Source organism: Sprattus sprattus (genome assembly GCF_963457725.1).
Source record: "Sprattus sprattus genome assembly, chromosome: 4".
NCBI lineage: Eukaryota > Metazoa > Chordata > Actinopteri > Clupeiformes > Clupeidae > Sprattus > Sprattus sprattus.
In genome coordinates, this window is record NC_137923.1 from 11,733,748 (window position 1) to 11,752,020 (window position 18,273).

An 18,273-nucleotide genomic window follows, 5' to 3' on the forward strand; every position below is an offset into this window, starting at 1 on the left:
AGAATTGGTCAAGCCTACCCTCAATCCATAACTTGGCCATGATTAATTCATACACTGCTCTTTAAACTGAGAAGTGCTTCACCTGGACTTAATCTATGGGCTTGCAGTCACTCCTGGTTTAGGACGTATGCTATGCTTCCTCTGTGACCTTTTAAAATGGTGCTAATGAATTTACTGAGGACTCATGAGCTGCACTGTATGAACTCAAAAACTGAATAAAAATAGTACAACACCTGGGTCAGGAGCCTTAAACCTACAAGATTTACAATCAAAGTGTTCAATGATGTTGCCTCAAAACAGGCTCAGAATACCCATCTCAAGGGTTACTTTAACAGAATACTACTTTTCCTCATTAAGATACAGAACACATTGGTGCGTTGTAAGAAATGCAAATCAGAACACATCCACACAAAGCATAACGAATCTGAGGGTTTTATTAATGAGAATCATGTCTCCATATTCAAGTGTTCTCCTTTAATTTCCTCCAGGTTGAAATCCTGCCTGGAAGACAAATAAATGCACCATTAACATCTTGTTTAAATTAAACTTTAATTGAAACATAATTCAATATATGAAGACACTTACCTTCTGAAATATTTCAAACAGGGAACCTGGCTTCCAGTAAATCTTTAATGTTTATGATGAAGCCGCACCGGTTTCCAGTAATCCTTAAACTGAGAGGATCCAAGTGGCACAAAATAATTATCATTAGTACCAGAACTAGAGGTTTTTTTTTGGGAAGGCCCGACACTCCGAGGGTGAGGTTTTGATGACTCGGGATCAAAGGGCACTTTTGAGTACTTATCCCCAACATCGCCCTTCCCAGGGACCGTTTGATGCCAGTATTGTGTCTGTGAAACTCCCAGTGGCTCCCTCTGGGTCAGTTCGGAAGTTGAAGGTTTTGACTGTGTGGAATGCGCTCGAGGGGAATCTGAAGAGAAAGATCTGAAGAGCTCTGAGAGATGCTGGGACCATGGATAAGGCACAGTCTTTTGTGTAGGTTTAAAGCTAGGTGGTGTGGATATTAGGCCCTTGTGAAATTGAGAGCTTGGAGCCTCTGTATTAAAGGCAGAAGTAATTGACGGGTGGGGAAGGGAAGTTAGAGTCTCAGGAAGTATATGTGGTTTAGAAGTGGGTGGAGGGTAAGGCACAAAGTACGGAGTCTGGAACCATGGATAAGGGGCAGGGTCCTTCACGGGGCTCTGAGGTTTCAAAATTGGATATTTGGCTACCTGGACACTAGGCAAGCCTAAAGTTTTAACAGTGGTGCTTTCAGTATTGTTCGTTGGAATATGAGGACCTGAGCTGGAGGTCGATTTGGGGTTAGGTAAACTATAAGGATATTGAAACCACTGGTGAGGCCGGGGATCTTTCACAGGTTGGATGCTGGGGGATTTGGGAGCAGACTGCTGGGTTAATTGCACACCGTTGGGTGGATTCTGAAAGTGCTGGCCATTTACAGGGATGTACATGTACGAACTCCGGGAGGGAGGAAAAATATGATTGGTTGAAGGTGAAATGGGTTTCACGGTTGGATCAGGTTGGGATGTGAGCATACGTTTGGCATCCTGTTCCTGGTAAGAAACTCTTTGCAGAGAGGGAGTTGGGGGTGTTGGCTTGTGGGTTGCATTCAGAAATGGATACAGCAGTTGTTTATTTACACTGTTGGTTAGGGAATGACTAAAGTGTTGCTGAATAAAGGAAGGTTCCTTGCCACTGGTGGCTGGTGCTGGCTGAACCACCTGACCTAACGCAGGACCAAAGTGATTATGATGGTGGTGATGCTGGTGAAAGGACAAGGCCAGTGGACAGCAGTTGGAATGGGCCACAGTACAGACAGTGAGACAGTCTGTAGGTCGATGAAACACACGATTAGGAGGCTCAGGCACCTCGACAGGATGAGAACCTGGAGTGTGAGACAAAGGGGCCTCAGAATACTTCGTATTTTTTGTAGGTGGTTTTGGTTCGATTGGGAATGACGAATGAGGCCAAGAGGCGTAGTAAGGTAGTGGATATGCTGGACCTTGGGGAGTAGTAGGGGGTGCTGGAGACTGCACAGCTTCCGGGGTAGAAAGGGGCCTTCCTTTGGAAGGATCCTCAACAAGTGCCGACTTCTTAGGGTAAACTGGATACAAAGGTGCCTGTGTAGACTGGGGAACTGGTCTTTGTGGAATCTGTGGCTCTACGGAATGCTCCGGTTCAGGGCTCGCAGCAGCAACGTCAGGCTGAGGGCCTGGCATGTAAAATCCGGGATGGTACGGATAGAAAGGCAATTGTTTTGGAGATTGCACAGGCTTAGGGGTATAAAGGGGTATGCTTTTGTAAGGATCCTCAACAGGTGCTGGCTTCTTAGGGTAAACTGGGTACAAAGGTGCCTGTGTAGACTGGGGAACTGGTCTTTGTGGAATCTGTGGCTCTACAGAATGCTCCGGTTCCGGGCTCGCAGCAGCAACGTCAGGCTGAGGACCAGGCATGTAAAATCCTGGATGGAACGGATAGAAAGGGAATTGATCTGGAGACTGCACAGCTTCCGGGGTAGAAAGGGGCATGCTTTTGGAAGGATCCTCAACAGGTGCCGGCTTCTTAGGGTAAACAGGGTACAAAGGTGCCTGTGTAGACTGGGGAACTAGTCTTTGTGGAATCTGTGGCTCTACAGAATGCTCCGGTTCCGGGCCCGCAGCAGCAACGTCAGGCTGAGGGCTAGGCATGTAAAATCCTGGATGGAACGGATAGAAAGGGAATTGATCTGGAGACTGCACAGGCTTAGGGGTATAAAGGGGTATGCTTTTGGAAGGATCCTCAACAGGTGCCGGCTTCTTAGGGTGAACAGGGTACAAAGGTGCCTGTGTAGACTGGGGAACTGGTCTTTGTGGAATCTGTGGCTCTACAGAATGCTCCGGTTCAGGGCTCGCAGCAGCAACGTCAGGCTGAGGGCCTGGCATGTAAAATCCGGGATGGTACGGATAGAAAGGGAATGGTTCTGGAGATTGCACAGGCTTAGGGGTAGAAAGGGGCATGCTTTTGGAAGGATCCTCAACAGGTGCCGGCTTCTTAGGGTAAACTGGGTACAAAGGTGCCTGTGTAGACTGGGGAACTGGTCTTTGTGGAATCTGTGGCTCTACAGAATGCTCCGGTTCAGGGCTCGCAGCAGCAACGTCAGGCTGAGGGCCTGGCATGTAAAATCCGGGATGGTACGGATAGAAAGGCAATTGTTCTGGAGATTGCACAGGCTTAGGGGTATAAAGGGGTATGCTTTTGTAAGGATCCTCAACAGGTGCTGGCTTCTTAGGGTAAACTGGGTACAATGGTGCCCGTGTAGACTGGGGAACTGGTCTTTGTGGAATCTGTGGCTCTACAGAATGCTCCGGTTCCGGGCTCGCAGCAGCAACGTCAGGCTGAGGACCAGGCATGTAAAATCCTGGATGGAACGGATAGAAAGGGAATGGTTCTGGAGATTGCACAGGCTTAGGGGTAGAAAGGGGCATGCTTTTGGAAGGATCCTCAACAGGTGCTGGCTTCTCAGGGTAAACTGGGTACAAAGGTGCCTGTGTAGACTGGGGAACTGGTCTTTGTGGAATCTGTGGCTCTACAGAATGCTCCGGTTCCGTTCTCGCAGCAGCAACGTCAGGCTGAGGGCCAGGCATGTAAAATCCTGGATGGAACGGATAGAAAGGGAATGGTTCTGGAGATTGCACAGGCTTAGGGGTATAAAGGGGTATGCTTTTGGAAGGATCCTCAACAGGTGCTGGCTTCTTAGGGTAAACTGGGTACAAAGGTGCCTGTGTAGACTGGGGAACTGGTCTTTGTGGATGCTGTGGATCCTCCACAGGTGCTGGCTTTAGATCTCCAGCTAAGGCGGTAGTTGGGCATGCTGTGCTTGATGATTCGGGACAAGCAGTGGCCATTGCATGCATAGTAGAAGGCTGAGATGGACAAGAGATTTTAAAGTCTCCCCCAGCTGCTACCTCAAAGGTAAACATGCCATCCTGAAAAGAAATTGAAATGTTAAGAGGTTTTCTTAAATGTATACGTTCATAAATTCAAGATTCAGCAGTACAAAGAACATAGTTAACTGTGCATTTTGATGACTTGCAATATGCAGGAAGCAAACTATCTTAAAAATATAAGAAACAAGTCATTTACAGCAGCTTTAACAAACCCAAATTGTTCCAGTCCCTAAAATCATACCTGTTCTTGAATACACGGCAGATATGGGGCAGATATAATCACTCCTTCAGGATGTTCAACAACACTGAAGCCACACTGGGAGGATATCTTCATCAAGGACTCCCACTTACTGTTGACTAGAGAAATAATTATCCCCTCCAGACATGTTCTTCACAAAGCTAGCACACCAAAGGCTTATGAAGTAGTGAAGCAAACAGTGACAAACATTTTGGAGCACATACACAAGCAGAAGTGGCATGACCCTTACCCTTCACATGAACATCTTTAACAGAGGAAGACGATTCAATTTTCACAGTCATTCCACTGACATGGCAAGACGCAGAGGGAGGCTTTGGAGCTATGCTTGGGCAGGTCATTCTCACAGGCAAGCCATAGATAAACAGAGGTAATACATAATTTGACCCCTGAGAAAACATTTGAAATTAAAATTAGAAATGGCATCGCAACACATTTGCAACAACAACCACAGAAAAAAATATCACACTGTGTACCTCTTCAGCTACAAAACAGCCATCATACGGTGTACTGAAAACCAAATCCTTCCAGCTCTTCCTGACAGAGTAGCCACAGACTGAAGGCATTTTTGATAATGAGAGTGGATGTGCATTTCCTAGGAAGAGAGAAGACCGGAGAAAAATCTGAATCGAATCCAGATAGCAAACGGCCAGTGGACCACGGTCGACCCAGTTGGGGCAGAAGTGGCGATCTGCTGGTCCTTTGCGCATTGGTTTTCAGGCAGTCTACTGGTGAATTAAAAGGCCCACTTTTTTGCCACTTGCTTTAAAAACTTTTTTTTCTATATTTATTTTTATACTTCATTAATCTTCACTAACCCTTCACATTTTATAGATGTACAAGTGTGTTATACAAGTATTTCATTGATCAGGTCATTTTTCACCTTGACAGCCTTGTAGAACCTGATAATGTAATCATTTCCTGATAACGTAATAACCCTGATAATGTAATAAAAAATCCCTCATAAGTCCCTAAAAGATGTAATAAAACCTGATAATGTAATAATATCCCAATAATGTAATAAAGTGCATTTCCCAATAATGTAACAATCGTCATACCAATAATGTAATAAAATGTTACATTAATTGGAAGTTATTACATTATCAGGTTAGCCTCAATTTTGCAGAACCTGATAATGTAATAAATTCCTGATATTGTAAAAACTTTGGTCAGTGCTGAAATGTTGGGACACCAGTTATTCAGACCAAGTAGTGATGCTGTGTAGACAACCACCCACTATTGTTTTGCTCATATTTTGATCCCAATGGTATAGGCCTTTAGCCTCGCAAGCCAAACCTGTACAGCAAGAAGCTGTACAAGGGTCTGGCACAACACGATTTTCAGTGTGGGCGGGATTAACGGTTGTCTGTTAAGTTGCCTTTGCACGCAATGCCACGCAATAGGAATGGCGCTACAACCAATCCGAGCGACTGACGAATGACAAAAGACGATTTGATTGGCCTGGTACAGTATGTGTCCATTAGCTGCCGGTCTATAACATACCAAAATGTTCTTATTTTGTCTCTATTAGTTGATTAACCTACCACTGAATATCCCGTTCACCATTGTAAAAATTGTGCATTCGCAATCATATAAAATATATACTGTATCTGCTAATAGTGAAGCAGCAGGTCTCTGGACAGCTTCACTGTTTGGACCTCTGAAACTGGAGACCTGATGCTACTACAGCACCAACCAAAGTTATTACAAATCAGGTAATTATTACATTATCAGGTTCTGCAAAATTATTGGGAAATACACTTTATTACAGTATCGGGGTATTATTACATTATCAGGTTTTATTACATGTTTTAGGGACTTATGAAGGAATTTGTATTACATTATCGGGAGTTATTACATTATCGGGAGTTATTACATTATCGGGAAATTATTACATTATCAGGTTCTACAAGCCTTCTAGTGCTAGACTAGGCCAAGGATATGATTTAGAAATTCCAGGAAGTGCTAACTGATTTTCTTAATGTCCACACCCAGTTAAACGAATGATGGTGGCCCAACAGACCAAAAGTGGCACACCACCAATGGGGTGCTGACCAAAATCCACCAGTGGACCATTACCCTCCCCATTTGGGGACAGTGGCGCTTAACATATAAATACTATAAAACGAGTTTTGGCTCTACCTCTGTCCACAAGAAAAGGGAACTGCGAAGAAGCAGCTCCATGGAGGTTGAGGGTCATGGAATCCTCAACACATTCAACCTTTGGTTTCATTCCTAGTAATCGGTCTACAGCAGGGGTCCTCTTGTTCCCCTGGCTAAACACTCCTTCAACACCACGTTCTGATTCCTTTACTAATATGAAAAAATGACCACCATTAGTTTACAGTACTGATTATGTTACTGATATGCTTGTAAAGCTTCTGACCTTAAAAAATAAAAAGTTTAAAACCCTTTATACAACTTAACACCGAATCACTATTAAATAAGCGTTATTTTACTGATAATGCTACCAGTAACAGAGAAGTTTGTCTTTCCATATTGTGATGGCTTTAGAATGACATGGAACCGCTACTCACCCATGGCATAAGAGTCGGACTGATAATCATTGTCATCAAAAGGTCCGCCGAACAACTCGGTATCCCTAGCGATTGGTTTTCCCTCATCAATCCGATTCAGCTTTTTGGCTCCAATAGTTAAATGCCCGTAGTATAATACCCGTTCAATCGATGGCTCCGAAGAATTCCTTGCGTGGATTGTATCGTCTTGTCTAGTGACTCTAGCCGTCGTTTGAGATTTTGTTAATAGTTGTTTTAAATCTTTCAGACTTCTACAACAACCAAGAGCGATTAGTGTACACCATAACACCCATACCAATGCGTTTTGCCGCTGTATCGTCGCCATTCCCAAATAAAAATGTTTGCGCACACACACACACCACTTCAGTGCGTTGTATACTGACGTCGCCGTGTAAGTCTTAGGCTATATGTGTGTTTAAGCAAACCTACGGTTCACTGGATAATGAGCATTAATTGCATTCGCGTAGCAATGACGTTGAAGTACTTGCTAAGTGGTTGATTACAAGTGCATTCCACCTGAGCTACAAAAGACAGCCCCCTACATTGAGTAAGTTTAATTGGACCGTGTGTTAGTGAGCAGGCGCAAAATATGCTTCAATTGATTAAGTCGAAGTTAATGAAAGTGTGCGATGGCACAGCTTGGTATCACCAAACGACATGTCAATAGCGCACCAACATCTTCAGTCATGTCGCGTGTTATCACAACACATGTTTTGCTTTCCGCATTTCATTTCACGCTATATAGTCTCAACTGACTTATATTGTGCAGAGACGACATATTTATTTATCAATATACAAATCTCAGACAAATTGAGAAGAAATATGAAGTGGTGGAACGGTTTTCATCAGAGCCCTTTTTTGTCAATGCCTCCGACTCATGTGAAACGGTTAACACTGCACACTGCCCCTTTGCCCCCCTCCTTCCTACAGGACCCTCAATCATTTTCAAGGGAAAATGTATGTGTCCCCCTCAATACTTTTGGATGAGGTAACATAGGCAGCCGATCACTTGTTTCACTTAAGTTTGTGCCATACTTGCAAATCATGACCTCTGCATGTCCAGAATATTTGCCCTTCGTGGACCTGAAACCCACAGGTGCATGATTGTACATGTGAGGTCAAATTGTTTACGCGTTTGTGTTTGTTCATCAGTGACCATCACCAGGTTCAGTACAGTACAGTAAATCAGTACTTCTGTACTACACTGTTGATTCATTGTTGTTTTTAGATCAAGTGGAGAGGTGGGAACCAGGTTGGCAGATGCTCAGACAAGGTGGAGCAAGTGAATAGCTTTATGTCTGGTCTTGCCATCACAAGGCTAGTGGGTATTTATCATTGCATTGATATTTGTGATTGCTCCAACTTTGCTCATAGTTTGTGAAATACACTTTTTTGAGCATTGTTTAATGAAAGGATGTAACATCTCCTAGCATGCACAGACATAAGTTGCATAAGCAGGAGTGCAGGAAGGGGGTTGCTGGTGGGTTGAAGCATAGCATGGCCAAATTTAATTTTGTTAATTGTGCTCATGATGTATATAACATATGTAAATTGTGTTGAGCCAAATACAATTAAACCCCCACTTAGATAAAGCGCCCCCTTCTGGATTGAATGAAACATTGACATGTGGAAAACCTATAACCGAACATAACACCACATGTTATAAATCATAAACATCACAGATACATATTTACATTTCGTTGAGGAGTGACTGATTCCTCTGTGATGAGGTGAGCCTCGAAACCGGCTTGGGGCTAGAAACTGCCAGTATTTTCCCCTGTGTATGCACCCTCACAGAACTCTGGGAATACCCGATTGGTGGACCTTTCTGTGATCACATGGGTTCACATGTCTTGTGAGTGGCCTGCACAACAGGTGCACAGCTGGATACTGCTGATAGCGGCAGCCTTTTGAACTCACATAATCAATTGGGGTTTATGTTTATTTTTATGTTGTTGTTGTTTATTTGTTTAAATGTTAAGATTTTCTTTGGCGATAGGCTAAGTTTGTAAGGCTATACCCAGACAATTTCAACTTTGGCCTCTAGGCTTTTTTTGGCCTATTTCTGTGGATATAATCATAGATGATGGAGGACATTTGCTTAAATTGTGCTCCTGCAGTGAATGTGTATGGCTACGGAAAAATTAAATAATGTTTGCATATATTAGAAATGTTTCATGCTTTGTTCTGGTGTATTTTAAAGACAATTTGTGGTCACAATCAGTGCTATAATCTCTAAATACTTGTCTAATATCATATTGCTGTGACGTCACATATTTTAGTAGAGCCCACATGAAAGAGGTTCCAGCGCGCCTGTGCATAAGTAACATGTAGTTTCTTTGGGTGTCAGTTAAATGCAACTATTCAATCAATGCCAGACAAAGAGAGGCAAATGATATACAGCACAATTCATAACACACTAACACGATAGTAATTCGAAGTACTTCCCAAATGAGATGATAAAAGTGTTAAGAATGATAAAAAAAAGTGTAGGAAAGAAAATGTAGGGGTTCTGAGTCTAGATTTGAAACTGGCTTCAGTTGGGGCACCTCTAAGGTCATCAGGACGTTTGTTCCAGAGCTGAGCAGCATAGCATTTTATTCAAATTGAAGCGGTTTGATGGTCTTTTTTTAGGAAGGCCTGTGAACCATTGCAATACCAGTCAACCATTACAACGTTGCAGGATATAAAGGCACAAATTTGTTTTTATAATGGGTTTCTCTTCCAATTTATGTTTTGACAAAATGTTTGTTTCGCATAGTTGTCAAGGCAGATGTTACAATCAATTAAAACACAAAGATTTTTCACTGTTCTTCACTTTAATTGTTTTTACATTTAGTCATTTAGCAGATGCTTTTTCCAAAGCGATGTACAAAGGAGAAAACAATCAAGCTACGAGCAATAGAGACCTAGTGTAACAATAAATACTATTTTACATAATAAATAAAAAAGTGCAGGAATGTAACCAGGATACTTTGAGTGCGAGTTAAGTACTAGTTAGAGGAGATAGCATTCTAGGAAGGATAAGGGGTGGTAGAAAAGGGAAGAGAAAGGGAGAGGAGGTGCAAGTTAGGATAGGAGGTTCTCTCTGAAGTTGGGTCTTCAAGAGCTTCTTAGAGGTAGAGAGGGACGCCCCTGCTCTGGTAGTGCTAGGAAGCTCGTTCCACCAACGTGGAACTTCGAATGAGAATAGTCTAGTTTGCCGAGCTTGCACAGTTGGCAGTGCAAAACGATGCTCATTACACGAAGGCAGCATTCTGGGGGTAACATTTGCCCTTATAAGAGCATTTAAGTAGGTGGGAGCAGAACCAGCAGTAAATCTGTAAGCAAACATAAGTGACTTGAACTTAATGTGGGCAGCTACAGGCAGCCAGTGGAGCTCAATGAGTAGCGGGGTGACGTGTGCCCTCTTCGTTTGGTTGAACACCAGGCGCGCCACTGCGTTCTGGACCATCTGTAGTGGTTTCACCACACATACCAGCAGGCCCATTAGGAGGGCGTGGCAGTAGTCAAGGCGTGACATCACCAAGGTTTATATTTTGGTGTTGAGATGAACAGCAATACCGATTATTTCAAATATGACTATTTCAGTTTTGTCCTTATTCATTAGGTAATGGGAGTCATCCAACTGTTATAGTTTGGTCAATGCATAGACAAAGTTAGTCTAGGGGACCATAGTCAAGGTCAGAGGGCTATGCAAGTTTGTACTGACTCACAAATGACAGCTTTTGAGTAAGGGGGAATTTGTTCATGTGAATAATTTATAAAACATTGTACTAGTCTAGGATTATTAACTCTCACATTCAATTATGCTTCAAATATCTGTACGGGCCCATGATTTGAATAATGACTTTTGATATTGAGGACTTTTCATTAGGCTATTAAAGGATTTATTAAAGTTTCATGCTTGATATGAGCATGTGTGACATAGGTTATGCATCTTTGATACGAATCATTTTTTACTAACATAATACTAAGGCTTTTTAAACATCGTCCTTTCTGTTTTGCTTAATAGCCGTATACTTGTTTTGAAAATAAGGCCTCAGGTTGGTCTCACTATTAAGCTAAATTAGTCTAATCACCACTGCTGTGCTGGACTGTGCTCTCCCGGATGGGTCACCATGAAAGAAGTGATAATGGTGCGAGGTGTAATGTGCTATGGGTGAAGTAGGCTAGTCCATTTATTATGGAGTGGACTGAACTCGAGTCAATAGAGACCGTAAACCAAAGATCTTAAAACAACAACCATAAAGTGTCAGAAAGATTAGACGTGGTCCTGTGGGCTGTGATTCTCTAGGACAGGGGTGGGCAATTCATTTCCCCAAGGGGCCACATGACAGTGGGACTGTTGTGTTGTATAAGTATACAAATTAATAGTAACATCAATTTTTATTGTTTAACGTTCGATTCCTAATTAACCATTGACCTCCGGTCAGGGACAGCCAAGGGGCCGAACTTTACCCAGGTCTGCTCTAGGAGGACCTGGGGGGTATTCCAGTAGCCTACATGGTTAAGTGACAAAGCTGGGTAAGTTAACTCAGAGTGGTTAACCTATTAGAATAGCCTTATGGCTTCATTCTCCTAGTAAAACAAAGCTATAGGGCTCCTCTTTCAGGAGGTTTACCACTTTGATTTAAGTTACCCAGGTTTGTCACTTAACCACACACTTGCAATACCCCCAACTGTTGCACACCCAGAGCATGCCCCAGGTATTAAATGATCTGCTAATCCTGATTTTTGCAACTCGATATTGTGACTATCTATTTAAACTTTTTGAAAAACTGTCCAAATGTGATTTCAATGTGGAACTGCATTAAATGTCAAAAGAAACTGCAGAGGCATAATACATGTAGTGCACAAAAAGCCTATGGCCTTATGTCCACACAACCTTAACTGAACCCATGAGATGTCCACTCTACAAATGTAATATATTCTGATAACAGATTCCTATTTTGCTTTTAACAAACCAACAGCTACCTTTAAAGGTTAAGTAACTTGTTTGATTCACATCTACTCATAAATAGAATATTTATGATTAACAGAACAAGCAGTGTCACTACCATCATAAATGTGAGACGTTTAAATGTGTACGAAGTTCTCCCTTTTGTTAACCAATATTTTGTCATCAGTGTTCTCCTGTAACCATTGGTTACTATATAGGCCCTAAACAACTGACTGTTTATGACCGTTTTCTCCTGAATTTTTGAGCCTATATATAATCACAAGCTTCAAAAACAAAACATTAAATTACGACCACATATCTTCTGGTTGGAATACATTTATTTGATCTGTCTGTAAACAAGGTGATTAATAAATCATGGCATTTCCACCATGAAAACAATATTTGTATTATCAACTGCTCCACTGTATTCAGGTGTATGAAAAAAGGGAACAAAAAACATGGTGACAACTGACAAGTTTAATTTTAATCTGTACATATTCCACAATCCCTGGAAGAGTTTGAGTTAACGCCAATATCCCTAAGTAAGTGCCATTGAAGAAGGTACTCCTTGCAAGGCAGTTCAAATCCATCTCACAGTAGCAATAGATCTACATTATGGCACAGGATACAGCTTTTTGTCCTTTGATTTTCCACAAGACTGACTACAGTGGTCTTATTTCCAACCAACACCACCCAGAAAATTTAGTGTACACAATCTCAGTTTCATATTTATATATTTTTTGTCTTTTTAATGTTTTGTACCGTGCTATGACAGTTCCATACATTGCATTTGATGAGAAGAGCACAAGGCAATAAATTCCAAATGGTTTCCTGCACATCATGAATGAACAGTCAAATGCATTCTTTACAGTAACTCATGACAAAGTTGAAACTGACTGCCAATCCATCCACTTATGACATTCATGAGTGAAGATCAAGTATTAAGTGTTATATTCTTTGTAGCACTGGTTTGTTTTAGACATGTCAAGTTAAACCTTTTTTTACAGTCATGTGAACTAGTAGAGTTGTAAAGTTTAGTGTTACAACATGAGTGATTATGTGTTTAACATGTTCAGTCAGCAAACAGATTAAGCAAGCAGTCACCCTTTACAACAGTTTAAAGCAATCCTGTTAGTAAACCCCTTGATGCAACAAAAATTGGTCCTATAGAGAAAACTGGACACAAAGAACAGTTACACTGGGATGGCAGCACATTGTTAAAAAAAAAAAAAAGGTACAGGAAGTGGCAAAACAGATTTAAGTGCCTGAGCCATCGTAGCGGTGGAATGTCCTTGTACAGTTCGGGATCCAAGGCTCTTTGGAGGGAAGTAAACCCCTCTTAAATGCTGATCTGCCATCACACCCAGACACATTCCAACATTATAACAATGACTTAAAAGACCACGTCCCATCACAACAGCAAAAGCATCTGATGCAAGGCATCACCAATCAAATGAGGGTTCGGAGGGTCAGATGGGGTGGGTGGACTTTTGAAGACTTTCGCTCCTGAGGCAGACTACAATTGTAGGGTAAACAAATAACAGTTAAATGGTACTGTATGATGAAATGGGTCAGATGGAAGAAAAAGAATGATATTTCACCTAAAGATATGCATGCAGTAAACCCTCCCGTGGCATGCTGTACAACAGGAAGACCATCAGAGCTCCGGAATGGCTCTTAACGTTAGAGAGGCAACAACATCTACCCAAAGCTGTTATGTGCAGCACCATTCAACTAACTATGGGACTAAGCTTCACATCAAATTGCAAAATGTTTCTGGCTAAAAGTCCAAATTGTGGGTGTTTATCAATATCTGAAATCTAACCAAATGCCTGCACAACCAACCTGCCCCCCAAAACCATCAAACATGCTCATTTTTAGTGTGGCACGACAAACAGTTGTCAGAATTAGAACTGACAACTCAGGATAATTTTAAACAGCAATAGGCTAGAGAAGGGAAGGAAGGTGACAGACAAATAAAATGTTTGTAAAAAAGGGGGCGGTGGACAAAACCAAAAGACAGACAAAAATGCATCTGCTAATCAAGCCTGGTAGTGCCATCAACATGTTGGGGATAAAGGTGTGCTTAAAGAGAGCGCTGCTGTGTGGGTGGATGGGGAGGGGCCACTTTAGTATCCACTTTTCCTCAGGTATTCAGCCATGGTAAAGGCTTTCTTGTTGAGCTGCCCTCCGTGGACACCTTCTTTTCCCATGACAAAAACCAATGCTAGAGTACACAAGGAAACAAAAAGACGACAAATGAACAAAACCTGAAAAGAAAAAAAAAAAAAGAAAAAAAAGTTCACCCCCTGCTGAGGGACATAAATAAGGTGAAAGATTTTAACCCCCCCCCCAGACATTAACTGTAGAAACCTCAACAGCAAAGCTTTTTCTGTCCCTCAAATAAAACTAACCAAGCTTTATTCCACTAAAACCCTGAATCCCTCAAGTATTTTGCCATTGAGTATGCCTTCTTATTCAATCCGCCTCCATGGACCCCTTCTTTGCCCATAACAAGAACCAAGACTGGAAGAGAAAGAGATAGAGAAAAGGGAAAGTTGAGAAAATGCAGAGGTTAAGGAGAAAACAAACAGGACAGTAGGAATTACAACAAGGGTTAACGAGACCGCTTTTTAAAACACATGCAGTTTGCATGCAAAACATGTAAGTTCAGAGAAATTATTTTGGCGCACAATGAAAGGTACAGATCAAGTGGTGTAGTTTCTGAAGTGAATGTAGTGAAAAGGGAGGAAGTGAGAAATGGAATACCCAGGCAAAGAGTTGTACTACCCTAACTTACACCCTGTTCTTCCCTGTAAATGAGAATAAGCTGGTGCATGAAGTGTGACTAGACACACTTCAGTGCTCAATGTGAAGCATTTGCAACTGGTGTGCTGAAATATCACAGCCTTTTAATTCGTTTTAACCATTAACTGCATCTTATAGTGAACAGCTGTCATACAGACACAGCCCATCACTAGAACTATGACTCAACAAGCCAAAACATTAGGGGATCATTGAAATTAGTAGAAACAGAGGATTTATTTGGGGTCGTAATTTTATCTTGAACAATTCAGAAAATTAAGATTAAACAGTTGAATATCATTGAGGCAGAAATGTATGTATATAGGGATATTGTAGTTAACTATACATGTTCACCTGGGCCTTCAGACCCCTTAATGGGCTATGCCTTTTATTACAGAACAGGAGAATACTGACTGTTTAAAAGCCAATATTTTATTTATTCCATGTGATTGTACTAGAAAAAACAAGCTAGTTATATTTGTGACATCACATACTTAATTAACTAGCAAGACAACCGTAAGTGCAAATGTCTAGGCTTGACAACTAGTTTAATGTAGCAAGGGACTGTTTTATGAAAGAATAATCCAGGGTGCATGCAGAGCTGAGAAGCCCTATCATAAGTAGTGTTCTGTGGAGATTCTAGTCCTTGATTTGTATATAGAAGTTAATTAACAATAACATGTATTAGTAGGAATTGCAACACATTGCATACCCAGACGAGTTTTTACAACTGGCCCACATGGTTTCACCACCAAAACCACAACATAGCTGAGCATAATTGAACTTCCTGGAGGTCTATGAAAGGCTACACAAGCAAATCATATTCTTTTAATTCCACTATATGTATTGGAGACAAATCGTGAACATGAAACTATTTATTGCTATTGCTTTTATCCTTTGCAAGATACTTTACCTTTGCCAGCTTTGCCTACAGTAATGTTGTATGTTGGTTCGCCACCTTGGCTCTTCGTCCTGATGTCCATTGTCCAGTCCCCATCACTTAGGAGGCTATCTCTGATAACAGAGCACTTCTTTTTACCTAAGGTCATGCCACCGGTGAAGAATCCCTCTCTGTCTTTTCCAATAATGACATCTATTTCCTCTGGCTAAACAGGAAAAAGAAAAAGGCATTTGCTAGTGAGGTGAAATTAACACACCATTACAAGTGTACAGAAACGGGAGTGGCATAAGTTTATCCTAAAGTAAAGTTTATCAGTCGCTTTTAATGAGCTGCTAAGCTAATACAAAAAAACTTGCAGGGTCCGATTCATAAAAAGGGTGCTGGCTGAAGTGACGGAACCCATAGTACATCCACTTTAGTTACATCCAATTGATGCGAATATCATTAACGTTACATTAAATGACAGCATACAACATTCAGTAGTTTTGATTATGGTAAACTTACACTGACAACTCAGATTAACGTCAATAATAACGTTCTCAAACATGCCATCATGTAAGCAAGCAACATTTCACGTTGTCTTTTATAACACGTCTATGACTGGTTCAAATGTTTAAATGAACGTAACATGGCTAGTGAGGTTAGCTACATTGTTCATGCAAAACTGCAAGCCAGCAATAATTAAGTCATAACAAAAAGATAAAATAACATTAGCAATTCGGCTAACCAACTACAACAAAATGGAGGAACCGACGAATTTATTTTGGGGCCAAGCGACGGCAGTGTCAACCCCCAAGCAAGTTATATTACCAACAGATAATAAAATAACATCTTCCGACAGGGTGTTACCTCTGACGCACAGTTGGCAGCTGATATTTGTGTAAGCCACCACAATAGATAAAATCGAAGTTAATGTTAAAAGATGAGCTGAACAGCAGCGGTCTGACGCCATCTTTAAAGCTAGCTAAGCGGGCTAAATTTTCAGTCAAATACAAAATGCAGTTTATCGCAAAGACACTGTCTATTTTACTTAAGATATAAGATAACAAAACCCATCAATCCAGTAGGTCATTTAGCTGTTCTCAACAGATAACATGAGTGGAATATCAGGCTCATATCAAACGTCTCTATCCATACTAAGCCGGCGAGTCCAGTCATTATTATTCTAGCTAGCAAGCATTAGCTACCAAACCGTGAGAGCGACTAACGTTAGCATGGAAGTCAACTTGAAGGGGCTGTACATTCAACTTATTTTGGTCTAACAAGTTAAATCAGCACATTACCACTTCAGTATTTGTGATGTGTGGGGGTAAGGCGAATCCTTAGCAGAATAGACACTTGGAGTTCAATGCGCAAACTGATTACGCAAACTGCAGATACTGAACGTATTGTATCGTAGCCAGTTGGCCAGGTCTACTCGACAGACAGCCTCTGAACTAAGTATGCAATCCAACTAGCAATCTTACGGCACAGGTCACTAATGGTAACTTAATTTTATATTTAAGTTATAAAACAATATTGTTTCAAGGTCCCTACTTAGAGAGAGTGTGTCACATAATTTGCCATGTTTTCCCTTTCAAATCATCAATAGTAATTCAAGCTAGCTATCCTAGGATAGGTATCTTAGCAGGCCCCATAACCAGGCATGCTCGTTTCACTGTTTGGCTACGAAAGAGCGGCCTGAATTGGCTACAAGCAAAATCATTTCAATACGAGTGAAGATGCACTAGCGCTTAGCATATCACGCTTGTCTCGCTCGAAGATCACTTTGGCATGATTCCGATGGGGAGCATCAATATGGTTTAAAAAGGTATTAATCATTAAAAACTGGCATGGCACATTTTACACGAGTCATTGAAGAGGGGCAATTGATAAACAGCTAGCCGCCGGCTAAAACCGGCGCGGGCCAGACACCCCTTGAACGCGTGCTGAACATGACGTTAGCTACCTTACTGGCGATTCCACATAACGTGGATGACTTATAATACTGTATATGGCCTTGGTTAAGCTTGTTTTTTGCATCCATATGCTTAAATGTCAAAGGCTCACCGTTATGTTCAAAAAGGTACCACCGGCATGTGCTGCCCAAACGTATTTTGCGTCCGTGAACCCAACAATGGCGGAATCCTGGCAGCTGCCATCAGCCATCAGGTTGTCCACGTAGCTTTGCCAGGACATGCTAACGACGTTCACGTAGCTAGAAAACTCTTCACAGAAGGCAAAATAAAAGAATGTAATATCAAACAAGAAATGCTCGTGCAATACTCCGAAAATAATGTAGGAGTTTCCAATTATTTCTTGGATCCTGCGCACAGTCAAGTCCTGCCTTGGGCAGTGAAGAAAGCCGATGTAATCAGACAGCGCCAAGAGAGGGTGTAGCCCTATTTAGATCACTCCGCCTGGCAGTTATGCGGTCACTTTCCGCTTTATGACAGTTTACAGCAGCAGCGGAAGAATTACGCCTGAAATAAAATTATTGAAGCTCACGTAGAGATTTGTCTGTGAATGAGCAAATCCACAAAGACCACGTTAATAGACATGCATTGTCATACGTAAAATGTAAGAGTGGTGAATGAAATGTGATCAAACAGGTGATATACAATTAAAGAAGTGGTGGTCTGTAGGTTATATTGACACAAAATAAATGATAACGGTCACATTTGAAAGCCTAGTTAGTGAAACCACGTGTAATAAAATATCTCACGCAGCATTTTCAGTTCAAACAATTGCGTTCAAATGATCAGTAATGATAGAACAGCCTGCTAGCTATATAGGCCTATAATTACAAAAAGTCCAAATCTCCCCCACAAACTTTTAACTGCATGCGAAAAAGTATGAAGATGCACTGTATCAAACTAACAAGAAAACAGTTGTACGGAATAGTT

The 18,273-nt window shown here is 41.5% G+C and overlaps 1 protein-coding gene across 3 annotated transcripts; it reads right to left on the reverse strand.

Annotated features, from left to right (window-relative positions):
- Positions 1 to 12,002: 12,002 nt before the first annotated feature.
- On the reverse strand, positions 12,003 to 17,738 carry LOC308363845 (profilin-2-like). Of its 3 annotated transcripts, none has more exons than XM_080836726.1 (4): positions 17,438 to 17,738; positions 15,401 to 15,593; positions 14,097 to 14,208; positions 12,003 to 13,909 (listed from the first exon to the last, which is right to left on the reverse strand). In XM_080836726.1, the coding sequence occupies exons 1-3, from the start codon at positions 17,564 to 17,566 to the stop codon at positions 14,111 to 14,113; spliced, it is 420 nt and encodes a 139-aa protein (XP_080692852.1). In that variant the 5' UTR covers positions 17,567 to 17,738; the 3' UTR covers positions 12,003 to 13,909; positions 14,097 to 14,110. The 3 variants fall into 3 exon arrangements, with proteins under 3 accessions (XP_080692852.1, XP_080692851.1, XP_080692853.1); XM_080836727.1 differs by having other exon boundaries at positions 13,875 to 13,952; XM_080836725.1 differs by lacking the exon at positions 14,097 to 14,208.
- Between the last annotated feature and the right edge of the window lie 535 nt (positions 17,739 to 18,273).

Bases quoted from the DNA above. Each gene is read 5' to 3' on its own strand.
- LOC308363845 (XM_080836725.1), bottom strand. From the start codon at position 17,566: ATGTCCTGGCAAAGCTACGTGGACAACCTGATGGCTGATGGCAGCTGC. The intron at 15,594-17,437 runs GTGAGCCTTTGA...TTTCCTGTTTAG, and splicing joins GTACCTTTTTGAACATAACG to CCAGAGGAAATAGATGTCAT. The intron at 13,910-15,400 runs GTAAAGTATCTT...TGTGTACTCTAG, and splicing joins TGTAGGCAAAGCTGGCAAAG to CATTGGTTTTTGTCATGGGA.